The sequence below is a fragment of the Rhinoraja longicauda genome, chromosome 27 (assembly GCF_053455715.1).
Source record: "Rhinoraja longicauda isolate Sanriku21f chromosome 27, sRhiLon1.1, whole genome shotgun sequence".
Lineage (NCBI taxonomy): Eukaryota > Metazoa > Chordata > Chondrichthyes > Rajiformes > Arhynchobatidae > Rhinoraja > Rhinoraja longicauda.
The window spans coordinates 5,984,230-6,008,906 of record NC_135979.1 but is presented as its reverse complement, the minus strand read 5'-3'; the positions used below and the strand labels follow the sequence as shown (position 1 = coordinate 6,008,906).

General features: G+C 46.2%; 1 protein-coding gene across 1 annotated transcript; it reads left to right on the top strand.

Annotated features, from left to right (window-relative positions):
- The first annotated feature begins 3,713 nt into the window (after positions 1 to 3,713).
- On the top strand, positions 3,714 to 7,592 carry LOC144606618 (uncharacterized). Its single transcript, XM_078422890.1, has 4 exons — positions 3,714 to 3,792; positions 6,116 to 6,234; positions 6,627 to 6,725; positions 7,043 to 7,592. The coding sequence occupies exons 1-4, from the start codon at positions 3,714 to 3,716 to the stop codon at positions 7,382 to 7,384; spliced, it is 639 nt and encodes a 212-aa protein (XP_078279016.1). The 3' UTR covers positions 7,385 to 7,592.
- Positions 7,593 to 24,677: the final 17,085 nt, after the last annotated feature.

Below are 24,677 nucleotides of genomic sequence, written 5' to 3'. Positions count from 1 at the left end.
CTATTTATGTTCCTACGCACACACACACACACAAATGCTCACACACACACGCTCACACACACGCACACACACACCAACACACACACACACACACTAGCTCACACACACGCTCACACACACCAACACACACACTAGCTCATACACACGCTCACACACACACACTCACACACACACACACGCACACACACACACCAACACACACACACACACACTAGCTCACACACGCTCACACACACCAACACACACACACACTAGCTCACACACACACTCACACACACACACACACACCAACACACACACACACCAACACACACACACACACTAGCTCACACACGCTCACACACACCAACACACACACACTAGCTCACACAGACCAACACACACACACACTAGCTCACACACATGCTCACACACACCAACACACACACACTCACACACACACTAGCTCACACACACCAACACACACACACACACACGTTCACACACACCAACACACACACACATGCTGACACACACCAATACACACACACACATACGCTGACACACACATGCTTACACACACACACCAACACACGCACACACACACACACATGCTCACACGCTCACACAAACACTTCCTTGCACACATATTGCACTCACACGCAATGTACAGCTGCTCCCTTTGTGTTCCGTTTTATATCCCGATCGCACATTGGCTGTGAAATCTCCAAATTACAGCTTTGGTTTCTGGGCTTCACCCTGAGGCCCTCGTTTCTTTTGTAGCTGACAAAGACGAGATATGAGAACGGAAAACCACCACAGATGAACAGCCCCCAGTACATCCCTGCTTCCCCTCCCCCAACATCAGCTTCCATCCCCTCCTCTCCACTCCCCTGCCCCTCCCCCACTCCCCTCCCCCAACCTCCTCAACTTCCCCACCCCAATGTCAGCTTCCAACCCCACTCCCCTCCCCCTCTCCCTTCCCCCACCCCAACCCCACTCCCCCCTCCCCTCCCTTCCCCCCTCCCCCTCCCTTCCCCCCTCCCCCTCCCTTCCCTCCTCTCCCTTCCCCCTCTCTCTTCCCCCTCTCCCTTCCCCCCTCTCCCTTCCCCCCCTCTCCCTTCCCCCTCTCCCTTCCCTCTCTCCCCCCCCCCCCTCCCCCTCCCCGTATCTATCTCCCACCCAGACCAAGACAATCTGACAGTCCAGTTTGTGTTAATTATAACTGGTGCTGAGAGGACACTCTGAATCTGTCTCAAGCCTCTTCTCTCCTGTGTGACCTGCTGCCCCTGGCCCGCCAAACTGCCTCTCGTCTCCGAACAATCGCGATGAAAATGCTGCAAAGATTCTATCTACTTGCAATGCCAAAAGCAGAAGGAGCCGTGACGAGCAAGCGTTTGGGCGAGCGTCTCGGAGAAGCAAAGATAGGCCGAGACGTTGGAGGTCTGTTCATTTTCCATTTTTAAACAAACTCCAACTAAAAAAATGTTGACACCTTCCTCCCCTGTCACCGCCATTCAGTCGATGCAAATCAACGGCCAGGTTTAGCCGTTGAAATCTCAATCCACGTCAGCAGACAACGATTCAAATTTTTGGTACATTTGTAAATTTGTTTAGTTTAGTTTAGAGATACAGCGTGGAAACAGGCCCTTTGGCCCACCGAGTCCGCACCAACCAGCAATCCCCGCATATTAACTATCCTACACACACTAGTGACAATTGACACCTACACCAAGCCAAATAACCTACAGACAATTCAATTCACAATTCACAACTCGCAATCATACTTTATTAGCCAAGTATGCAACATACGAGGAATTTCATTTGCCATACCAATAAAAAGCAACAGGACACACAAAATACATTTTAACATGAACATCCACCACAGTGACTCCTCCACATTCCTCACTGTGACCTGCACGTCTTTGGAGTGCGGGAGGAAACCGAAGATCTCGGAGAAAACCCGCGCAGGTCACAGGGAGAACGTACAAACTCTGTGCAGACAGCACCAATTGTCAGGATCAAACCCGGGTCACTGGCGCTGTAAGACAGCAAATCTACCACTGCGCCACAGTGCAATCCCAGATCAAACCCGGGTCTTCAGCGCTGTAAGGCAGCAACTCTACCGCTGCGCCACCGTGCCACCTGCCGAATGATAACTTGTTCTCTCCACTAATTGCAGGTTCACATTCTGTTTGTCTATTTCCATTTCACATTCCTGTGATGTTGTTGTGATGGGGTGCAAGTTGGTGAGAGATGAAGGACCAATTCAAGGATACATTTGCTGGTCAGGAGGCCATTGGATTGCAGCATCTCCCCTTGCCCTCAAAATGCCCCAAATGGTTAGACATAGTCCAAGAAAATAGAGGTGCTGAAAAGCGAATTTAAAATACAGCATTCTCTTTTGTTTGCATCAAAACAAGCAGCTTGATCTTTTCAGCCTCCTCATTCCCCCCTCCCCCCCCCCCCTGCCCTCATCTAGGATGAGAGGGGATCTTATCGAAACATAAGATTATTAAGGGGTTGGACATGTTAGAGGCAGGAAACATGTTCCCAATGTTGGGGGAGTCCAGAACCAGGGGCCACAGTTTAAGAATAAGGGGTAGGCCATTTAGAACGGTGATGAGGAAAAACTTTTTTAGTCAGAGAGTTGTGAATCTGTGGAATTCTCTGCCTCAGAAGGCAGTGGAGGCTAGTTCTCTGAATGCATTCAAGAGAGAGCTAGATAGAGCTCTTAAGGATAATGGAGTCAGGGGGTATGGGGAGAGGGCAGGAACGGGGTACTGATTGAGAATGATCAGCCATGATCACATTGAATGGCGGTGCTGGCTCGAAAGGCCGAATGGCCTCCTCCTGCACCTATTGTCTATTGTCTACTTTCAATCTGAAGAAGGGTCCCGACCCGAAACGTCACCGAGTCATTTTCGCCAGAGATGCTGCCTGACACGCTGAGTTACTCCAGCACTTTGTGTCTATCTTTGGTGTAAAACCGGCATCTGCAGTTCTTTGTTTCGATATCTTGATCAGATGATGCATATCTGATGATGCGTGTTTTTATTTAAAGTTTCAGAACTTTGCAAAATTGCTTAATTTTGCAACTGTGTCCAAAAAAAATTACAAGCAAATATATAATTTCATATATATCAGTGGGGAGAGAAAGAGAGAGAGAAAGAGAGAAAGAGAGAGAGAGAGAGAGAGAGAGAGAGAGAGAGAGAGAGAGAGAGAGAGAGAGAGAGAGAGAGAGAGAGAGAGAGAGAGAGAGAGAGAGAGAGAGAGAGAGAGAGAGAGAGAGAGAGAGAGAGAGAGAGAGAGAGAGAGAGAGAGAGAGAGAGAGAGAGAGAGAAAAGAAGAAAAAAAAAAGAAAAAAAAAGCAGGTTGGATCTTTTACAATTGAAAATCATTCTAATAAATTAACATCGTTAGAACAAACAAATCATGATTTGTGTTAAATAATGCAGTTTAATATTTTTTTATTAAATGTTTTATACGGTGGACCTGGAAAATAAACTGAACGTGAAAGATGAGGAGTTGTTAGCATGACCTTTATTCTCCCCCTCCCTCCCCACTCTCTGTCCATCTTTCATATCTGAAGCATTTAAAGTGAAATGAAATGTTTAAAGTGGTCAGTACAAGGGTCTCCTCCCTCACCCCATTCCTCCAGTGTTGTGTCGAAAGTATTGGGTGGAAGGAATAGGGAGGGGGGGGGGTAGGGGGTGGAGGTGAAGTGTTCTTACATGAGTGACTTTGAACAATACCAGTGTTGTGGCTTCCTGCAACCATCGAGTGGTGAAGACTACAGAGATGGACTGCCGTGTAAGATTCGGGGCATTGTGTTTCGTTTCTTTCCGGAGACCGCCAGTTCCCTGGGATGAAGGGGTTAATGATCTCACAGCTTCTCTTTGTTTCGGATGCGAGGGGAGATAGCGGGGCCTTGCAGCACCGCTCCCAGGCCGACCAGTTGCTGCAGCAGTGGGAAGAGTTGAGCAAGTGGGTAGCTTCCCTTCCTGTGTTCAGTCACACTCCCAAGGAAACGTGAGCGTTTAAAAAGCAAGATCCACTGGGTAAATCTGAAATGGTAACGTGAATCAATGATGTGAAAATCAGTATGTATTTCCCACAACGTGCTGCTAATTCACAGTAGAGATGTCCAAAATGGTGAGGCACAGTCTCAGTAGCTAATTCTCTGAGAGTTAGATTTAGCTCTTCGGGCTAAAGGAATCAAGGGATGGGGAAAAAGCAGGAACGGGGTACTATAGACAATAGACAATAGGTGCAGGAGTAGGCCATTCAGCCCTTCGAGCCAGCACCACCATTCAATGTGATCATGGCTGATCATTCTCAACCAGTACCCCGTCCCTGCCTTCTCCCTATACCCTCTGACTCCGCTATCCTTAAGAGCTTTATCAAGCTCTCTCTTGAATGCATTCAGAGAATTGGCCTACACTGCCTTCTGAGGCAGAGAATTCCACAGATTTACAACTCTCTGACTGAAAATGTATTTCCTCATCTCCGTTCTAAATGGCCTACCCCTTACTCTTAAACTGTGGCTCCTGGTTCTGGACTCCCCCAACATTGGGAACATGTTTCCTGCCTCTAACGTGTCCAACACCTTAATAATCTTATATGTTTCGATAAGATCCCCTCTCATCCTTCTAAATTCCAGTGTATACAAGCCTAGCCGCTCCAGTCTTTCAACATAGGACAGTCCCGCCATTCCTGGAATTAACCTAGTAAACCTACGCGGCACGCCCTCAATAGCAAGAATATCCTTCCTCAAATTTGGTGACCAAAACTCCAGGTGCGGTCTCACTAGGGCCCTGTACTGATTTTAGATGATCAACCATGATCACATTGAATTGGCTCAAAGGGCCGAATGGCCTACTCCTGCACCTATTTTCTATGTTAAGTAAATAGCTTTACCATTCCTTAACTATTTTTAGTTTTAGTTTAGTTTAGTTTAGTTTGGAGATACAGTGCAGAAACAGGCCCTTCGGCCCACCGAGTCCATGCCGACCAGCTATCCTTGCACACTGGCACTATCCTACACACGCTAGGGATCATTTACAATTTTACCGAAGCCATTCAAGCTGCAACCCTGTACGTCTTTGGAGAGTGGGAGGAAACTAGAGCACCTGGAGAAAACCCAAGCAAGTCACAGGGAGAACGTACAAACTCCATACAGACAGCACCCGGAGTCAGGATCGAACCCTGGTCTCTGGCGCTGCAAGGCAGCAACTCTGCGCCACCGTGCCATCCCAGATTTCACGAACTCCACACCCCTCCAACCACCATCTTGGATACATTCACCACTTCTTTTGTTCTTAAATACAAAGTGCTGGAGAAACTCAGCAGGTCAGGCGGCCTGGCCCTCTGAGTTACTCCAGCACTTGTTTGCTCAAGTTTCCAGCATCTGCAGTTCCTAGTGTCTACGTCAAGTGTCAAGAGTGTTTTATTGTCACCTGTCCCAAACCGAGCAATGAAATTCTTACTTGCAGCAGCACAACAGAATATGTAAACATAGTGCACTGTACACAATATCATCAATGAAAAAAAAATATATATATAATTATATATGTGTATGTGTGTATGTATATATTTTTTAATATATTTATATTTCTACACACACACACACATATATACACATTCATATATACTGTATACACACACACATATATACACTATATATACACTGTAAATATGTGTTTCATATATATTATGTGTGTATTATACATCTGTATATATAGAGAGTATATATATATATTTTTTTTATGACAGTATATATACACACACACACACTCATATATACACACACACACACACACACATATATATTATATATATATATAATTTATGTGTGTGTGTATACATATTTATTTATATATACACACATTAAAAACTAACAATAATAATGCAAAAAGGCAAAACCAATGCACCCAGATCTCTAGTTCAGAGCTTATTCGGCGGTTGTCGTGTTTAATAGCCTGATGCCTGTAGGATTCCTTTGCCCTGCTGCCCTGCGTTGAACTGCTGAAGCCCCAGCATCCAGAAATCTCTCCCCCTCCCAAATCACTTTGTTTCTATCTGGCTCCATTGTTTCACTCTGTAAAATCTGCCGCCTTGCCCTGTTATCTCGCAGCGCAGCTCGGTGTGAAACTAAAGAGTGAAGCCTCCCTTCCTGTACCGAGCACTCCTCCCCATGGTGTCTGGCTGCATTACCAGCTTTATACAAACAAGAACGGTCCCAGGAATGAGTCGGTTAACATACGATGAGCGTTTGACAGCACTGGGCCTGCACTCGCTGGAGTTTAGACGAATGAGGGAGTACCTCATGGAAACGTACCGAATAGTGAAAGGCTTGGATACAGCCCATGTGGAGAGGATGTTTCCACTAGTGGGAGAGTCCAGGGCTAGAGGTCATAGCCTCAGAATTAAAGGACGTTATTTTTGGAAGGAATTTCTTTAGTTAGAAGGTGGTGAATCTGTGGAATTCTTTGCCATAGAAGGCTGTGGAGGCCAAGTCAGTGGATATATTTCAGGCAGATATAGATAGATTCTTGATTAGTACGGATGTCAGGGGTTATGGGGAGAAAGCATGAGACCTTTCACCGGACCTTTCACCGTCCGGCGTGGCGCTTCAATGTCGGGAGCCCCGACCGCCCCGACGTGGCAACTCCAACAGCCTGACCGCGGGAGAAGACGGCAGGGGAAGAGAAAAAGACATTCTGGCCTTCCATCACAGTGAGGAGGTGACTGGAGGAGACTCACTGTGATGGATGTTTCCTTTGTTTGGTGTTGGTTTATGATTGTATGTGTTATTGCATATTTTTATTGCTTATTCTTATTGGTCTTATTGTTGAACTGCGGGTAATTTTTCATTTCACTGCACATTTATGTGTTTGTGACAAATAAATTGGCTATTTACTATTGAATAGAGTAAGGAGGGAGACATAGATCAGCCATGATTGAATGGTGGAGTAGACCTGATAGGCCAAATGGCCTAATTCTGCTCCTTTCACATGATCTGAAAAAGATATCACTGAAAAAGTCTGGTCTACCCCAACAGCTGCTGACGATCTTCTACGGCTGCACCATAGAGAGCATCCTAACGCATGGCATCCCTGTGTGGTACCTCAGCTGCACGGAGGCAGAAAGGAAAGCTCTACAGCGGGTAGTCCATAGAGCTCAGAGGGCCATCGGAACACAGCTACCAGACTTGGAGGGCATCTACAACACACGATGCCTCAGAAAAGCCACCAGCATCCACAAAGACTCTTCACACCCCTGCAACAGTCTGTTCGAACTCCTTCCATCGGGCAGACGATACAAGGCCTTCTACGCCCGCACCTCTAGACTCAGGAACAGCTTCATCCCCAGGGCCATAGCTGCTATGAACCGGTCCTGCTGAGCCGGATGGTCACAATGCATAGATCAACTTGCACTTTACCCTGTCTAAAACTGTTACAATTGTTTCGTTGGGTTGCTGTTGTCTAAATTACTTAAATTATTGCATCGTATGGGAGGCGCATTCCCAATCTCGTTGTACCCCTGGGTACAATGACAATAAAGATATATTGTATTGTATTGTATTGTATCTTATGAAGAAGTAAAATAAAGTGCTGGAGGAACTCAGCGTGTCAGGCAGCATCTGTAGAGAGAATGGACAGACAACGTCTTGGGTGGTGATGCGTTAGACTTTACTTTAGACTTTAGAGATACAGTGCGGAAACATTCGGCCCACTGCGTCCGCGCCGACCACTAGCACTATCCTACAAATTAGGGACAATTTACAATTTTACCGAAGCCAATTAACTTACAAACCTCCAATTCTTTGAAGTGTGGGAGGAAACTGGAGAACCCGGAGAAAACCCACACAGTCACAGGGAGAACGGACAAACTCTGTACAGACGGCACCCATGGTCAGGATCGAACCTGGGTCTCTGGCGCTGTGAGGCAGCGACTCTACCCGCTGTGCCACCGTGCCGCATATTGCTCACTTCTTCACACGCGTTACTGTTACTTAGCTTTCATTTTTTTTTAGATTTAGAGATACAGCGCGGAAACAGGCCCTTTGGCCCACCGAGTCCGCGCCGCCCAGCGATCCCCGCACATTAACACTATCCTACACACACTAGGGACAATTTTTACATTTGCCCAGCCAATTAACCCACATACCTGTACATCTTTGGAGTGTGGGAGGAAACCGAAGATCTCGGAGAAAACCCACGGGGAGAACGTACAAACTCCGTACAGATGGCGCCCGTAGTCAGGATCGAACCTGAGTCTCCGGCGCTGCATTCGCTGTAAGGCAGCAACTCTACCGCTGCGCCCACCGAGTCCACCCCGACCATCGATCCCCGCCCATTAACACTATCCTACACATATTATGGACAATTTTACATTTTAGACCAAGCCAATTAACCTACAAACCCATATGTGTTCAGAGTTCTGTTTTGGACTGTGTGGATTCCTGGTGTTTCATGTCCTTTTACGCCGCTGTTCAGTTCCGCTTTGACAAGGTGATGGAGGGGAAGTGTGACTAGCTCGCTCAATTTTACCGATTGTGCAATTTTAGATCCTCTTTCTTCAGAGGCATGTCAAACATGGTGAGGGTTTAGTACAGACAATTTAGAGAGCAAAGAATGACTTTAAAAAATAGAGCTATTTTCATTGAAATAAGTGGTTCCAATAAGGCTGGGAAGATTTGAACGTACAGTGTACAAGTGAAAGAGCGTGACTACAGTGTGTGAGGGGTTGAGAACGAGAATACAGGGGCAGAAACAAGGAACTGCAGATGCTGGTTAATGTCAAGGGCGGCATGGTGGCGCAGCAGTAGAGTTGCTGCCTTACAGTGAATGCAGCGCCAGAGACCCGGGTTCGATCCTGACTATGGGCGCCGTCTGTACGGAGTTTGTACGTTCACCCCGTGACCTGTGTGGGTTTTCTCCGAGATCTTCGGTTTAGACAATAGACAATAGACAATAGGTGCAGGAGTAGGCCATTCAGCCCTTCGAGCCAGCACCGCCATTCAATGCGATCATGGCTGATCAATCTCAATCAATACCCCGTTCCTGCCTTCTCCCCATATCCCCTCACTCCGCTATCCTTAAGAGCTCTATCCAGCTCTCTCTTGAAAGCATCCAATGAACTGGCCTCCACTGCCTTCTGAGGCAGAGAATTCCACAACTTCACCACCCTCTGACTGAAAAAGTTCTTCCTCATCTCTGTTCTAAATGGCCTACCCCTTATTCTTAAACTGTGGCCCCTTGTTCTGGACTCCCCCAACATTGGGAACATGTTATCTGCCTCTAATGTGTCCAATCCCCTAATTATCTTATATGTTTCAATAAGATCCCCCCTCATCCTTCTAAATTCCAGTGTATACAAGCCCAATCGCTCCAGCCTTTCAACATACGACAGTCCCGCCATTCCGGGAATTAACCTAGTGAACCTACGCTGCACGCCCTCCATAGCAAGAATATCCTTCCTCAAATTTGGAGACCAAAACTGCACACAGTACTCCAGGTGCGGTCTCACCAGGGCCCGGTACAACTGTAGAAGGACCTCTTTGCTCCTATACTCCACTCCTCTTGTTACGAAGGCCAACATTCCATTGGCTTTCTTCACTGCCTGCTGTACCTGCATGCTTCCTTTCATTGACTGATGCACTAGGACACCCAGATCTCGTTGAACTCCCCCTCCTCCTAACTTGACACCATTCAGATAATAATCTGCCTTTCTATTCTTACTTCCAAAGTGAATAACCTCACACTTATCTACATTAAACTGCATCTGCCATGTATCCGCCCACTCACACAACCTGTCCAAGTCACCCTGCAGCCTTATTGCATCTTCCTCACAATTCACACTACCCCCCAACTTAGTATCATCTGCAAATTTGCTAATGGTACTTTTAACCCCTTCGTCTAAGTCATTAATGTATATCGTAAATAGCTGGGGTCCCAGCACCGAACCTTGCGGTACCCCACTGGTCACTGCCTGCCATTCCGAAAGGGACCCATTTATCCCCACTCTTAGCTTTCTGTCTGTCAACCAATTTTCTATCCATGTCAGTACCCTACCCCCAATACCATGTGCCCTAATTTTGCCCACTAATCTCCTATGTGGGACCTTGTCGAAGGCTTTCTGAAAGTCGAGGTACACCACATCCACTGACTCTCCCTTGTCAATTTTCCTAGTTACATCCTCAAAAAATTCCAGTAGATTTGTCAAGCATGATTTCCCCTTCGTAAATCCATGCTGACTCGGAATGATCCCGTTACTGCTATCCAAATGCTCAGCAATTTTGTCTTTTATAATTGACTCCAGCATCTTCCCCACCACTGATGTCAGACTAACTGGTCTATAATTACCCGTTTTCTCTCTCCCTCCTTTCTTAAAGAGTGGGATAACATTTGCTATCCTCCAATCCACAGGAACTGATCCTGAATCTATAGAACATTGAAAAATGATCTCCAATGCTTCCACTATTTCTAGCGCCACCTCCTTAAGTACTCTGGGATGCAGGCCATCAGGCCCTGGGGATTTATCAGCCTTCAGTCCCATCAGTCTACCCAAAACCACTTCCTGCCTAATGTGGATTTCCTTCAGTTCCTCCATCACCCTAGGTTCTCCGGCCCCTAGAACATTTGGGAGATTGTGTGTATCTTCCTCAGTGAAGACAGATCCAAAGTAACGGTTTAACTCGTCTGCCATTTCTTTGTTCCCCATAATAAATTCCCCTGCTTCTGTCTTCAAGGGACCCACATTTGCCTTGACTATTTTTTTCCTCTTCACGTACCTAAAAAAACTTTTGCTATCCTCCTTTATATTATTGGCTAGTTTACCCTCGTACCTCATCTTTTCTCCCCGTATTGCCTTTTTAGTTAACTTTTGTTGCTCTTTAAAAGAGTCCCAATCCTCTGTCTTCCCACTCTTCTTTGCTATGTTATAATTCCTCTCCTTAATTTTTATGCTGTCCCTGACTTCCCTCATCAGCCACAGGTGTCTCTTACTCCCCTTAGAGTCTTTCCACCTCTTTGGAATAAATTGATCCTGCAACCTCTGCATTATTCCCAGGAATACCTGCCATTGCTGTTCTACCGTCTTCCCTGCTAGGGCCTCCTTCCAATCAATTTTGGCCAGCTCCCGCCTCATGCCTCTGTAATCCCCTTTGCTATACTGTAATACCGACACTTCCGATTTTCCCTTCTGCCTTTCCATTTGCAGAGTAAAACTTATCATGTTGTGATCACTGCCTCCTAATGGCTCTTTTACCTCTAGTCCCCTTATCAGATCAGGATCATTACACAACACTAAATCCAGAATTGCCTTCTCCCTGGTAGGCTCCAGTACAAGCTGTTCTAAGAATCCATCTCGAAGGCACTCTACAAACTCTCTTTCCTGGGGTCCATTTCCAACCTGATTTTCCCAGTCTACCTGCATGTTGAAATCTGCCATAACCACCGTAGCATTACATTTTTGACACGCCAATTTTATCTCCTGATTCAACTTGCACCCTATGTCAAGGCTACTGTTTGGGGGCCTATAGATAACTCCCATTAGGGTCTTTTTACCCTTACAATTTCTCATTTCTATCCATACTGATTCAACATCTCCTGATTCTATGTCACCCCTTGCAAGGGAATGAATATCATTCCTTACCATCAGAGCAACCCCACCCCCTCTGCCCACCTGTCTGTCTTTTCTATACGTTGTGTACCCCTGAATATTCAGTTCCCAGCCCTGGTCCTCTTGTAGCCATGTCTCAGTGATCCCTACAACATCATACTTGCCCATGACTAACTGAGCCTCAAGCTCATCCACTTTATTTTTTATACTACGCGCATTTAAGTACAACACTTTAACTTCTGTATTTACCTCCCCTCTCACATCGTTCACAATTGGCCCTGCCCTTAATTTCTTTTCCCCTCTAGAACTTCTGTTCCCATTCTTCCGAGAGTCTTTTGCAATATCTCCTGTATTCCCTTTTACCTCATCTTCATATTCACAATTTGTTAACCCCTCCCCCCCACTACTTAGTTTAAAGCCACAGGTGTCACAATAGCAAACCTGCCTGCCAGAATGTTTGTCCCCCTGCTGTTAAGATGCAACCCGTCCCTTTTGTACAAGTCACCCCTAGCCCAGAAGAGATCCCAGTGGTCCAGAAATCTAAATCCCTGCTCTCTGCACCAGTCCCTCAGCCATAAATTCATACCCTCTATCTCTCTGTTCCTGGCCTCACCAGCACGAGGTACCGGTAGCAGTCCAGAGATAACCACCTTCGACGTCCTACTTCTCAGTGTTTTTCCCAACTCTCTAAACTCCCGCTGTAGCACCTCCTTCCTCTTCCGCCCGACGTCATTCGTGCCCACGTGCACAACGACTTCAGGTTGATCGCCTTCCCTCACTAGGATTTTCTGAAGCCGGTCTGTGATGTGTTGAACCCTGGCACCAGGGAGGCAACAGACCATCCTCAAGTCCCTCCTGCTGCCACAGAATCTTCTGTCCGTCCCTCGGACTATGGAGTCACCGACCACTACGGCTCTTCCAGACTTCGGTCTCCCCTGTCGAGTATCCTTGCCAACAGGTCCGCCACTCGGACTTTCGCCACTCGGACTGGAAACGTCTTCTGCCCCGACAGTTCCCAAGAGGGTATACCTATTTGCAATAGGCACAGCCACTGGGGTCTCCTGTAGTCCACGTCCACTCCCCCCTGAAACAGTCTCCCACCTTCGCTCGACCTGGACCCTTGGCGTGACAGCCTCACGATAGGTCCTGTCGAGGAAACTCTCGCATTCCCGGATGGCCCTGAGGTCATCCAACTGCCTCTCCAACTCCACCACATGTCCCTTCAGGAGCTGCACCTGGACACAGTTCTTGCAGGTGTAGCTCCCACACTCCAAAGACAAACAGGTATGTAGGTTAATTGGCTTGGTAAATATAAAAAAGAAATTGTCCCTAGTGGGTATAGGATAGTGTTAGTGTGCGGGGATCGCTGGTCGGCAAGGACCCAGTGGGCCGAAAGGGCCTGTTTCCGCACTGTATCACTAAACTAAACTAAACACAACACAACGTGCTGGAGTAACTCAGCAGGTCAGGCAGTATCTCTGGAGAATGTGGTTAGGTGACGTTTTGGTTCGAGACCCTTCTTCAGGCTTAGACTTTCATCTGGAGAGTTGAGGGGGGAACCGCTGGTGACGACGTTCGTGAGGAGTGAGCCGGTGGGAGAGGGCCCGGGCTTTTGCCCCCAGCGCTGTCACGGTTGGGCGGGCGAGGAATGGGATGTAGGTTCATAGGCCGTGTCGGTCGAGGACGACAGTCAGAGGAGGCCCTGCAGCAGCCTGGGGCCTACCTGGATCGCGAGCACTCCAGTACTTCCAGACTTTGGACTTTATCTTTGTGGAAATGACGGCAAAATATGGCGACTTGGGCTGGTCAAAAAGAATTTCACTGCAGTGCAGACGTGACTGTAAAGAATGAAGGTAGACACCAATTGCTGGACTAACTCAGCGGGTCAGGCAGCATCTTGGGTGAGAAGGAATGGGTAACGTTTCGGGTCTGAAGAAGGGTCTCGACCCGAAACGTCACCCATTCCTTCTCTCCCGAGATTCTGTCTGACCCGCTGAGTTACTCCAGCATTTTGTGTCTACCTTTGATTTTAACCAGCATCTGCAGTTTTTTTTCCTGACAATAAAGAACGATTAAACTTCTGAGCTGAAGATGGGCATAAAAATGTTTCTACAAAGGGTTTGGAAGTTGTGAAATGCACCAATGGAATCATTGACAGAAGCAAAGTCCACGACGGACGTCAAGAATAGATTAAAAGGAAGGAGGATAAAGGGATAAGGCCCAGAGTGAGCCAATGGGATTAGGACTTTGGTCATGTGGAGCATAAACACAGACGTGTGCTAGGCAGAAGATCATAAGTGATAGGAGTAGAATCAGGCCATTCGGCCCATTAAGTACTCCACCATTCAATCATGGCTAATCTATCTCTTCCTCCTAACCCCATTCTCCTGCCTTCTCCCCATAACCTCTGACATCTGTACTAATCAAGAATCTATCTATCTCTACCTTAAAAATGTCCACTGACTTGGCCACTATAGCCTTCTGCGGCAAAGAATTCCACAGATTTACCACCCTCTGACTAAAGAAATTTCTCCTCATCTCTTTCCTAAAAGAAGGTCCTTTAATTCTGAGGCTGTGACCTCTAGTCCTAGACTCTCCCACTGGTGGAACCATCCTCTCCACATCCACTCTATCCAAGCCTTTCACTATTCTGTATGTTTCAATGAGGTTCCCCCCTCATTCTTCTAAACTCCAGCGAGTACAGGCCCAGCGCTGACAAACGCTCATTATGGGTTAACCTGCTCATTCCTGGCCCCGTGACAACAGTTGTCCATGTATTTTGGTGGCTGTGGTCGGCCCAGTGAAATTGTGATTGTTTTGTGGCCTGACTCCGTATTGCCTGGCCTTGCCCCATATCCACGAATACCACTGGTTAGCAAAACGCTGCTAATCTCAGTTTTAACTGTAGCAAATTGACCTTGTAACGTGCAGAAGGAGTTCCAAACTTCTACCTCCCACTGCGTGCAGCAATGACTCCTGACCTGAATGGCCAGTTCAAAGGGTGATCAATGTGAATCTCCAGTTCTTCCACTTACCTTGCTTTGCTTGATCAAGAATTTTTAGGGCAGACCCGCCTTCAATCTGCCTGCACGGAGATTGCACGTTCTCCACTTGACCTGTGTGGGTTTTGTCCAGGATCTTCGGTTTCCTGCCACACTCCAAAGACGTACAGGTTTGTGCTCTAATTGGCTTGGTATAAATGTGAATTGTCCCGAATGTGTGTAGGATAGTATTAGTGGGCGGGGATCGCTGGTCAGCGCGGACTCGGTGGGCCGAAGGGCCTGTTTCCACGCTGTATTTCTAAACTAAACTAAACCTCTGGAATTTTTAGAGTTCACTTAATTTGCCCATTCGGGGCTCATAACTACTTTTTTCTGTGAGGTAATTGTTTATGAAATGCCAATCAATCCTTGCCCAGGAAAAGACTGGATATGTAGGAAGGAACTGCAGATGCTGGTTTAAACCGAAGAGAGATGCAAAGTGCTGGAGTAACTCAGCGTCCCTTTGACAGCCAAGTCGTACCAGCTACTTCTTCTCACCTAGCAAATCCGGCACGGTGGCGCAGCGGTAGAGTTGCTGCCTTACAGCGAATGCAGCGCCAGAGACTCGGGTTCGATCCTGACTACGGGCGCCTTCTGTACGGAGTTTGTACGTTCTCCCCGTGACCTGCGTGGGTTTTCTCCGAGATCTTCGGTTTCCTCCCACACTCCAAAGACGTACAGGTTTGTAGGTTAATTGACTGGGTAAATGTAAAAATTGTCCCTAGTGTGTGTAGGATAGTGTTAATGTGCGGGGATCGCTGGGCGGCGCGGACTCGGTGGGCCGAAGGGCCTGTTTCCGCGCTGTATCTCTAAATCTAAAATCAAACAGCTGACAATGAACGGCCTGTGTCTTCTATCATCGTTACATTTTTGCATATCTTTCATTCATTTGTTCTATATCTCTCTACACCACCGTCTATACCTCTCGTTTCCCTCTCCCCCGACTCTACTCTGAAGAAGGGTCGCGACCCGAACCGTCACCCATTCCTTCCCTCCAGAGATGCTGCCTGACCTGCTGAGTTACTCCAGCATTTTGTGTCTATGTTCGGTGTACACCAGCATCTGCAGTTCCTTCCTGCACAGACCATTGGGTCAGGAGTTCACTCAGATCCCGAACACACTGAGGAACTTTGAACGCTTTGAGTGGTTAAAAAAACGTTCAAGCTGATGGTTTCTGGAATCAGGCTAACTAATAGAGCGATGTGACTCACTTTGGTGAGATCCTGCCAAATACAGTCAACGGCAATTAGTTGTTTTTTTCCCTGCAGTTTAATTAAAAAAGAAAGCTGACTTTTTAATCATTTATTTTCCTAGTTTGCAAATTGTCCACGTTTCCAACTGTAAATATTTCCTGAACAAAAGGTCCATTTTCAAACTAATGAAATGAGGCAGATATATATTAATATAACCTTAATAAACGCCTCATTTGTAAAGTAAATTTCCTTCCCCTATTCATATAATGAAGTCCCTAAGCGCCTGTTTCTGCACTGTATCTCTAAAACTAAAAACCAAGAGATAAATATTTGACTTCATTTGTGTTAATTGGATGTCCCCTTAGTTTTAAACAATGGAGAGTGTAGATGTGGAGAGGATGTTTCCACTAGTGATAAAGTCTAGGACCAGAGGGCACAGCCTCAGAATAAAAGGGACGTACCTTTACAAAAGAGTTGAAGAGGAATTTCTTAAACCGGAGGGTGGTGAAACTGTGGAATTCATTGCCACAGATAGCGGTGGAGGCCAAGTCACTGGGTATTTTTAAAGCCGAGATTGGGAGGTTCTTGATTAGCAAGGGCGTCAAAGATTACAGGGAGAAAGCAGGAGAATGGGGTTGAGAGGGAAAAATAGATCAGCCATGATCAAGTGGCAGAGCAGACTCAATGGGCCGAATGACTGAATTCTGTTCCTATGTCTTAAGGACCCATGGTTCTACATCCTCTCTTGAGAGGAAACATCCTTTCAGCATCCACCCTGTCAAGACATTTCAGTATCTTGTATTTCATTTCCTCTCTCATTCTTCTAAACTCCAGCAGCTTCAAGCCTTGTTTGTCTAACCTTTCCTGAGAGAGCTTGCCAGATACCAGATACTTGTCTCATGAACCTTCTCTGAGCTGCTCCCAATGCATGAACTTAAACAAGGAGACCAATACTCTGCCTGCTACATAGATATAGCTCACTGATGGCCTTTATAACTGAAGCTTATTTTACATTGAACAATATCGTTCTGTCGGCTTTGCTATCGACATCCTGGATTTCTAGCTTTTTATGAATCACATGTTAGGACATCCATCCCACTCTGTGTATTTGCAGTGTGTCATGATATACAGGTTTGTAGGTTAATTGGCTTGGAATATGTGTAAATTGTAAATTGTCCTGTTCAGGGAGTGGAATGTTCATAGTACCAGTGTCAACAGATGATCGATGGTCAGCGTGGACTCAGTGAGCCATGAGGTATCTCTAAACCACAGTAAACTGAAGTCCGGTACAGTGGCGCAATGGTAGAGTTGCTGCCTCACAGTGCCAGAGATTTGCATTCGATCCAGACTAAGGCCGCTGCCTGTACGGAGTTTGTACGTTCTCCCGAACAAGCGGCCACAGTTTAAGAATAAGGGGTAGGCCATTTAGAACTGAGATGAGGAAAAACTTTTTCAGTCAGAGAGTTGTGAATCTGTGGAATTCTCTGCCGCAGAAGGCAGTGGAGGCCAATTTTCTGAATGCATTCAAGAGAGAGCTAGATAGAGCTCTTAAGGATAGCGAAGTCAGGGGGTATTGGGAGAAGGCAGGAACGGGGTACTGATTGAGAATGATCAGCCATGATCACATTGAATGGCGGTGCTGGCTCGAAGGGCCGAATGGCCGAATGGCCTCCTCCTGCACCTATTGTCTATTGTCTCCCTGTGACCAAATGGGTTTTCTCCGGGTGCTCCAACAATGTACAGATTTGAAGGCTCATTGTCTTGGGTAAAATTGTCATTTGTCCCTAGTGTGTAAGATAGGTCTAGTTTGCAAGTCGTTGGTCAGCTTGGACTGGGTGGACCGCGGGGCCTGTTTCTTCGCTGCATCTCTAACGTTGTCTAAAGACTTGTGTTTAGGTCATCAATAAATTTAGCAAACATACATTTGTGACTTCATCCAAGTTATTTAATCTATTGTAAAAAGTCAAGGCCCACCACTAATCTTGGAGGCACGACACTCTCTAGATCTTGCCAACCTCAGAAAGACCAGCCGTGTCTACTTTCTGTTTCCTGTCAGCCAGCCAATCTTCTACCCATGCCAACATGTTACTTAGTACACCATGAGCTTTTATTTTCCACAATTACTTTTCATGTGGCACTTTACCAAATGTCTTCTGGAAATGTAAATTTAGTTTAGGGATACAACGCGGAAACAGGCCCTTCGGCCCACCCAGTCCGCACCGACCAGTGATCCCCGCACACTAACACACAAGGAACAATTTACAATTACACCAAGCCAATTAACCTCCAAACCTGTACGTCTTTAGATGTGTGGGAGGATACAGGAGATCCCAGAGAAGACCCTCGCTGGTCGCGGGGAGAACGTACAAACTCCGTACAGACAGCACCCTTAGTCAGGATTGAACCTGTGTCTCTGGCGCTGTGAGGCAGCAACTCTACCGCTGCGCCCCTTCAAGTAGTTTAAGTTTGTAATGTAACTTAAGTTTAAATCTGGTGATTCACTTTATCTGCAGCACACGTTACTTCAAGGTATATGCACTCAAATTTGCTCAAAATTGTGCAGAATTTAGCTGAGTGTGGAGAAACACCGTATAAACCACCCCTTTGACTGACCATTGATGAGTCAGAGCTAGACAGGAGAAAGATGTATGAATAAGTTTATTGGCCAAGTATGTGCATACACCAGGAATGTGCCTTGGTGCTCCGCTCACAAATGACAACACAAACATACAGTTAACATTTAAGAATAAGGCAGACAATAAGGACACAACATTACGGTCTAAACATGTGGGTGAAAATAAAACAGAGCGAAAAAGAGACAACAGACTTGTAGTCTGTACATGTAGACTGCATGTACTGTACTGTAAGCTACATGTAGAAGCTTTACAAGAGAAAGAGAAAGGATGTAGCTTAGAGGGTGCTGAAGAGATTTTATAAGACGGTTCCCAGAACTGGAGAGATTTCGCTATGAATAAAGATGCAATGGATTTGGCTTATTTCCTTTGGAACAGTATAGATTGAATGGAGGGTTAAGAAGGTTTGTGTAAAGTTATGAGGGTCTGGACAGAGTAAATAAGAAGGTAAATATTTCAGTTCATAAAAAGATCACAAACCAGGGAACGGAGATATAAAGCAGAAACACAGAACCACAGATGCTGGTTTATATCTACGCTAGACACAATGTGCTGGAGTCACTCAGCGGACCAGGCAACCTCTCCGGGTAGAAAATGGATTGGTGGTGTTTCGGGTCGGGACCCTTCTTCAGCCTGAAGAAGGGTCCTGACCTGAAATGTCACCCATCCTTTTTTTCTCCAGAGATGCTGCCCGACCCACCGAGTTACTGCAGCACTTTGTGCCTGTAGTAGATATAAAGAAGTTGTGAAAAGGATCAGAGGGGAGACGGAAATGTGTTTTTATCACTATGGTAGGAGCATGGCATTCACTGCTCTTGAAGCAAGCAGAGATAGAATCGCCCACCTTGTTTAAACATTACTTGCAGAGGTGCTTGAAAGGCTCTGAGCTGCAGGGGTTTAGACGTGTTGCTGGCAAGTGAGATGATGGGGCTGGCTAGATTCTCCTTCAATCAGCATGGACATTATGGGGTTGAAATGGCCTCCTGTGTTATAAATGTTATATGATTCAAACTGTTGAAGGTATTCGCACCAACGGTGCAACAATTAAACTAGTAGAGGTGCCAGAGGCCAAAAACGTAGAAGTACAGAGATCTTACCGGTTACAAGCACGGAGGAAATTGTGGAGACACAGCAGAAGCTGTTGGTTTTGAAAACATGAATGAGAATTCCTAGTGAAGTGTAAGTCAGTGAACAGAGGATGAAGGATAGACCTGAAACGTCCCCTATCCATGTTCTCCACAGATGCTGCCTGACCTGCTGAGTTACTCCAGCACTTTGTGTCCTCTTGTACTAGTTTGGTTGACAACTTTACATAGATGCAAGATTACGTTGAGCCAGAAGAACATTGGAATTGGTGAGATACAAGGAACTGCAGACGCTAGAATCCTTTGCAAAACACTGAGTGTCATAGAGTCATAAAGTGATACACCGTGGAAACATGACCTTCTGCCCAACTTGCCCACACCGACCAACGTGTCCCGGCTACACTAGTCCCACCTGCCTGCCTTTGGCCCATATTCCTCCAAACTTGTCCTATCTATGTAACCTCCTGTGCCAGGTAAACCTGCACGAGATAGCCCAGCTGTTGGCGGTTGTGCAGTAGAAAACAGAAACAGAAACTCAGTGGGTCAGGCAGTATCTGTGGAAGGAATAGACTGGCGATGTTTCGGAGTCATAAGAAGGGTCCTAACCCGAAACGTCGCTTGTCCATTGCCTCCGCAGATGCTGTTGCACCCGCTGAGATCCTCCAGCATGAGGTGCTCTGCATTGGAATTGTCGAATTCAAGGGGACTACAGCTCGTATGGAATATTCTGGAGTTTCAAGGATACCAGGAGTTTTGCAAGTTACAGAGTCATCTGTAACATTAAGTGACTGTTGATCAGAGGCCTGGTTTAAAGAACTGAGAGAGGCTTTTTTTAAAATACCATCACAAATGGAATTCACTGGAATTTAGAATGATGAGAGGAAATCTTATAGAAACATATAAAAATTGTTTCGGGATTGGACAGGCTAGATGCTGGAAAAAATGTTCCCGATGTTGGGGTCGTCCAGAACCAGGGGTCACAGTTTAAGAATAAGGGGTAGGCCATTTAGGACTGAGATCGGGAAAAACGTTTTCAGCCAGAGCGTTGTGAATCTGCGGAAATCTCTGCCACGGAAGGCAGTGGAGGTCAATTCGCTAGATGCATTCAAGAGAGAGTTAGATACAGTTCTTAGGGCTAACGGAATCAAGGGATGTGGGGTGAAAGCAGGAACAGGATACTGATTCTGGATGATCAGCCATGATCATATTGAATGCCTGACCTGCTGAGTTACTCCAGCATTTTGTGAATAAATACCTTCGATTTGTACCAGCATCTGCAGTTATTTTCTTATACTATATATTGAATGGCAGTGCTGGCTCGAAGGGCCAAATGGCCGACTCCTGCACCTATTTTCTATGTTTCTAAATTAGAATTTAGTTTAAAGCAGAAACAATTATCTGGAAATAAAAATGAAGAGCAGTATTTCACAAGTTCTTTACAATTCTGTAGGTGTAATCAATTGTAATGCGGAAAACACAATAGTCAGTGTGACCTCGCAAGCTTTCACAAAGATAAAATGATAATGACCAGTCAATCTCTTTACGATTTTTGTTTTGTTATTCGAGAGATAACTTTGGCAATGACTCTTCCATGGGATCTTTTAGGTTTGTGTAAGAGAGAATTTTCCATGAGACAGTATTTATGGTAGTGATGCACTCCCTCAGTACTGTCTTTAGTTTAGTTTAGTTAACTTTATTGTCACGTGTACCAAGGTAGTCAAAAGCTTTTTGTTGTGCGCTAACCAGTCAGTGGAAAGACTACATGCTTACAATCAAGCCATCCACAGGACAAAAGGAATAATGTTTCGCGCAAGATAAAGTCCAATGGAGATTGTTTGAATGTCTCGAATGAGGTAGATTGTAGCTCAGGACCACGCTCTGATTGTTGATTACATGGATCAGTTGCCTGATAACAGCTGGGAAGAAACTGTCCATGAATCTGGAGGTATGCATTTTCAAACATCAGTACCTCTTGCCTGATTGGGAGAGGGGAGAAGATTTAGATTTAGAGATACAGTGCGGAAACAGCACCACCGGGTCCGCGCCGCCCAGCGATCCCCGCACATTAACACTATCCTACACACACTAGGGACAATTTTTACATTTTACCCAGTCAGTTAACTTACATACCTGTACGTCTTTGGAGTGTGGGAGGAAACTGAAGATCTCGGAGAAAACCCACGCAGGTCACGGGGAGAACGTACAAACTCCGTACAGACGGCGCCCGTAGTCAGGATCGAACCTGAGTCTCCGGCGCTGCATTCGCTGTAAGGCAGCAACTCTACCGCTGCGCCACCGTGCCGCTGAAGAGGGAGTGAGACTCCTCCTTGATTGTGCTGGTGAGATTGGATTGTGTGATGGTCTGGGCTGCGTCCACAATTCTCTGCAAATTTCCTCGGGTCCTGGATGGACCAAGCAATGATGCATCCTGACAAAATGCTTTCTATGGCTGGAGTGTCGATTTAGAGGTTTCTGCTAATGTCCCTGGAGTAGGACTTGAAGGCACAACCTTTTGACTCGGTACAAGTATTTTCAAGGTTGATGCCTATAAATCCTGCCTAGGCTTACGAGAATGATCCCGGGGATGATTGGGTTAACAATCATGAGCGTTTGAAGTTTCTGCACCTGTACTCACTACTCACTGGAGTTTAGAAGGAATCTCATTAAAACCTACCAAATCAAAAAAAGGGCCAGATAGAGAGGTTGAAGTGGGAACGATGCTTCCACCCATGAGAGGGTCTAGGACCAGAGGGCACAGCCTCAGAACAAAAGGACATACCTTCAGAATGGAGATGAGGAGGAATTTCTTGAGCAAGAGGGTGGTGAATCTATGGAATTTATTGGCACAGATGGCTGTGGAGGCCAAGTCATTGGGTATCTTTGCAGCAGAGATTGATAGGTTCCTGATTAGTTAAAGTGCAAAGGTTAAGGGGAGAAAACAGGAGAATGGGATTGAAAGGGATACATAGATCAGCCATGATTGAATGGTGGAGTAGACTCAATGGGCTGAATGGCTTAATTCTGCTCCTATGTCTTATGGTCTTATGGTTTTATCAGTAGTAGTGAGGTATTGGCCTGTTGTTAAAAGCCTAAGCCCACATCAATATGATTGATTTGATCTCTGACATGGCCTGCTAAGCCTCTGTGCGTGTAGACACAAGGTACTGGAGATACTGGTTTGCAAAAAAGAACACAAAGTGCTGGAGTAACTGACCATGTCAGCAGCATCTCTGGAGAACATGAATAGGTGAAGTATTGGGTTGGGGTCCTTCTTCCCTTGCCCAAGAAGGGCTCCTTCCCGAAACGTCGCCTATTCGTGTTCTCCAGAGATGCTGCCTGACCTGCTGAATTACTCCAGCACTTTGTGTCCAAACTCCTGTACTTGCCAGGGTTAGTCCTGCTACTTATTACCATTAGGCTGAAGATGGGTTCTGACCCGAAACATTGGCGATCAATGTCTTCCAGACATTGCCTGACCCGTTGAGTTACTCCAGCACTCCAGTGTCTTTTTCTGTAAACTATCATCTGCAGATCCTTATGTCTAGACTCGGCACTGTATCATCATGATAGCATAATTCAAAAAGAAGAATTGTCCAAAGGTAGACACTTATTCATGCAATGGATAGGTGACGATTTGTGTTGGGACTCGATTCATTCCCTTTAACTCCTCTAACCCGCGGTTCCTAATCTGACACAGCTTGGATAAAGTGGAGAGGATGTGGAGAGGATGTTTCCACTAGTGGGAAAGTCTGGGACCAGAAGCCATAGCCTCAGAATAAAAGGACATACCTTTAGAAAGGAGATGAGAAGGAATTTATTTAGTCAGAGAGCGGCGAATCTATGGAATTCATTGCCCCAGAAGGCTGTGGAGGCCGTCAATGGATATTTTGAAGGATGAGAGTGACTGATTCCTGATTAGTACGGGGGTCACGGGTTATGGGGAGAAGGCAGGAGAATGAAGATGAGAGGGAAAGATAGATCAGCCACGATTGAATAGCAGAATGAAGAAGGGGTCTCAACCCAAAACATCACCCATTCCTTCCCACCCATAAACGGGCGGCACGGTGGCGCAGCGGTAGAGTTGCTGCCTTACAGCGAATGCAGCGCCGGAGACTCAGGTTCGATCCTGACTACGGGCGCCGTCTATACGGAGTTTGTACGTTCTCCCTGTGACCTGCGTGGGTTTTCTCCGAGATCTTCGGTTTCCTCCCACACTCCAAAGACGTACAGGTATGTAGGTTAATTGACTGGGTAGATGTTTAAAAAAAATTGTCACTAGTGTGTGTAGGATAGTGTTAATGTGCGGGGATCGCTGGGCGGTGCGGACTCGGTGGGCCGAAGGGCCTGTTTCCACGCTGTATCTCTAAATCTAAAAAATCTAAAATTCTCTCCTGAGATGCTGCCTGACCCGCTGAGTTACTCCAGCATTTTGTGTCTACCTTCTGCAGTTTTTTTCTCCTACATGGATAGGTGATGTATTGTGTCGGGACCCATCTTCCCTTGCTGAGGAAGGGCCCCGACCCAAAATGCTTTTGAAGGCTTAAAATTCTGGAATAACAAGTTCCACTGCTTTAATTTGAATATGTAACAGATGGGGATCAGTCAGGAATGAAGTACATGCAAATACACTGATGGTTCAGCAACAAGTGTGTGAAATGAGGAGGGTTATCCAGCCACCTCCACACTGACGATTCTCTGGTATGATGGAGTGAATAAGAGGACATGGTTCAATATTGCGGGTTTATTCTCTGAAACCCATAGTTTCTTATAGGGGATCTTATGGAAACGTATAAAATTCTTAAGGGATTGGACAGGCTAGATGCAGGAAAAATGTTCCCAATGATGAGGGAGTCCAGAATCAGGTGTCACAGTTTAAGAATAAGGAGTAGGCCATTTAGGACTGAGATGAGGGAAAACCTTTTCACCCAGAGCGTTGTGAATCTGTGGAATTCTCTGCCACAGAAGGCAATGGGGGTTAATTCATTGGATGTTTTCAAGAGAGAGTTAGATATCGCTCTTAGGGTTAATGGAATCAAGGGTTAGGGGGTGAAAGCAGGAACAGGATACTGATCATATTGAATGGCAGTACTGGCTCGAAGGGCCGAATGGCCTACTCCT

Excerpts from the sequence above, each read along its gene's own strand:
- LOC144606618 (XM_078422890.1), top strand. The coding sequence starts at position 3,714 with ATGAGTGACTTTGAACAATACCAGTGTTGTGGCTTCCTGCAACCATCG. Across the intron at positions 3,793-6,115 it reads CTACAGAGATGGACTGCCGT|CGCAGCTCGGTGTGAAACTA; the intron begins GTAAGATTCGGG and ends GTTATCTCGCAG. Across the intron at positions 6,726-7,042 it reads CCTTCCATCACAGTGAGGAG|CTGCTGACGATCTTCTACGG; the intron begins GTGACTGGAGGA and ends CTACCCCAACAG.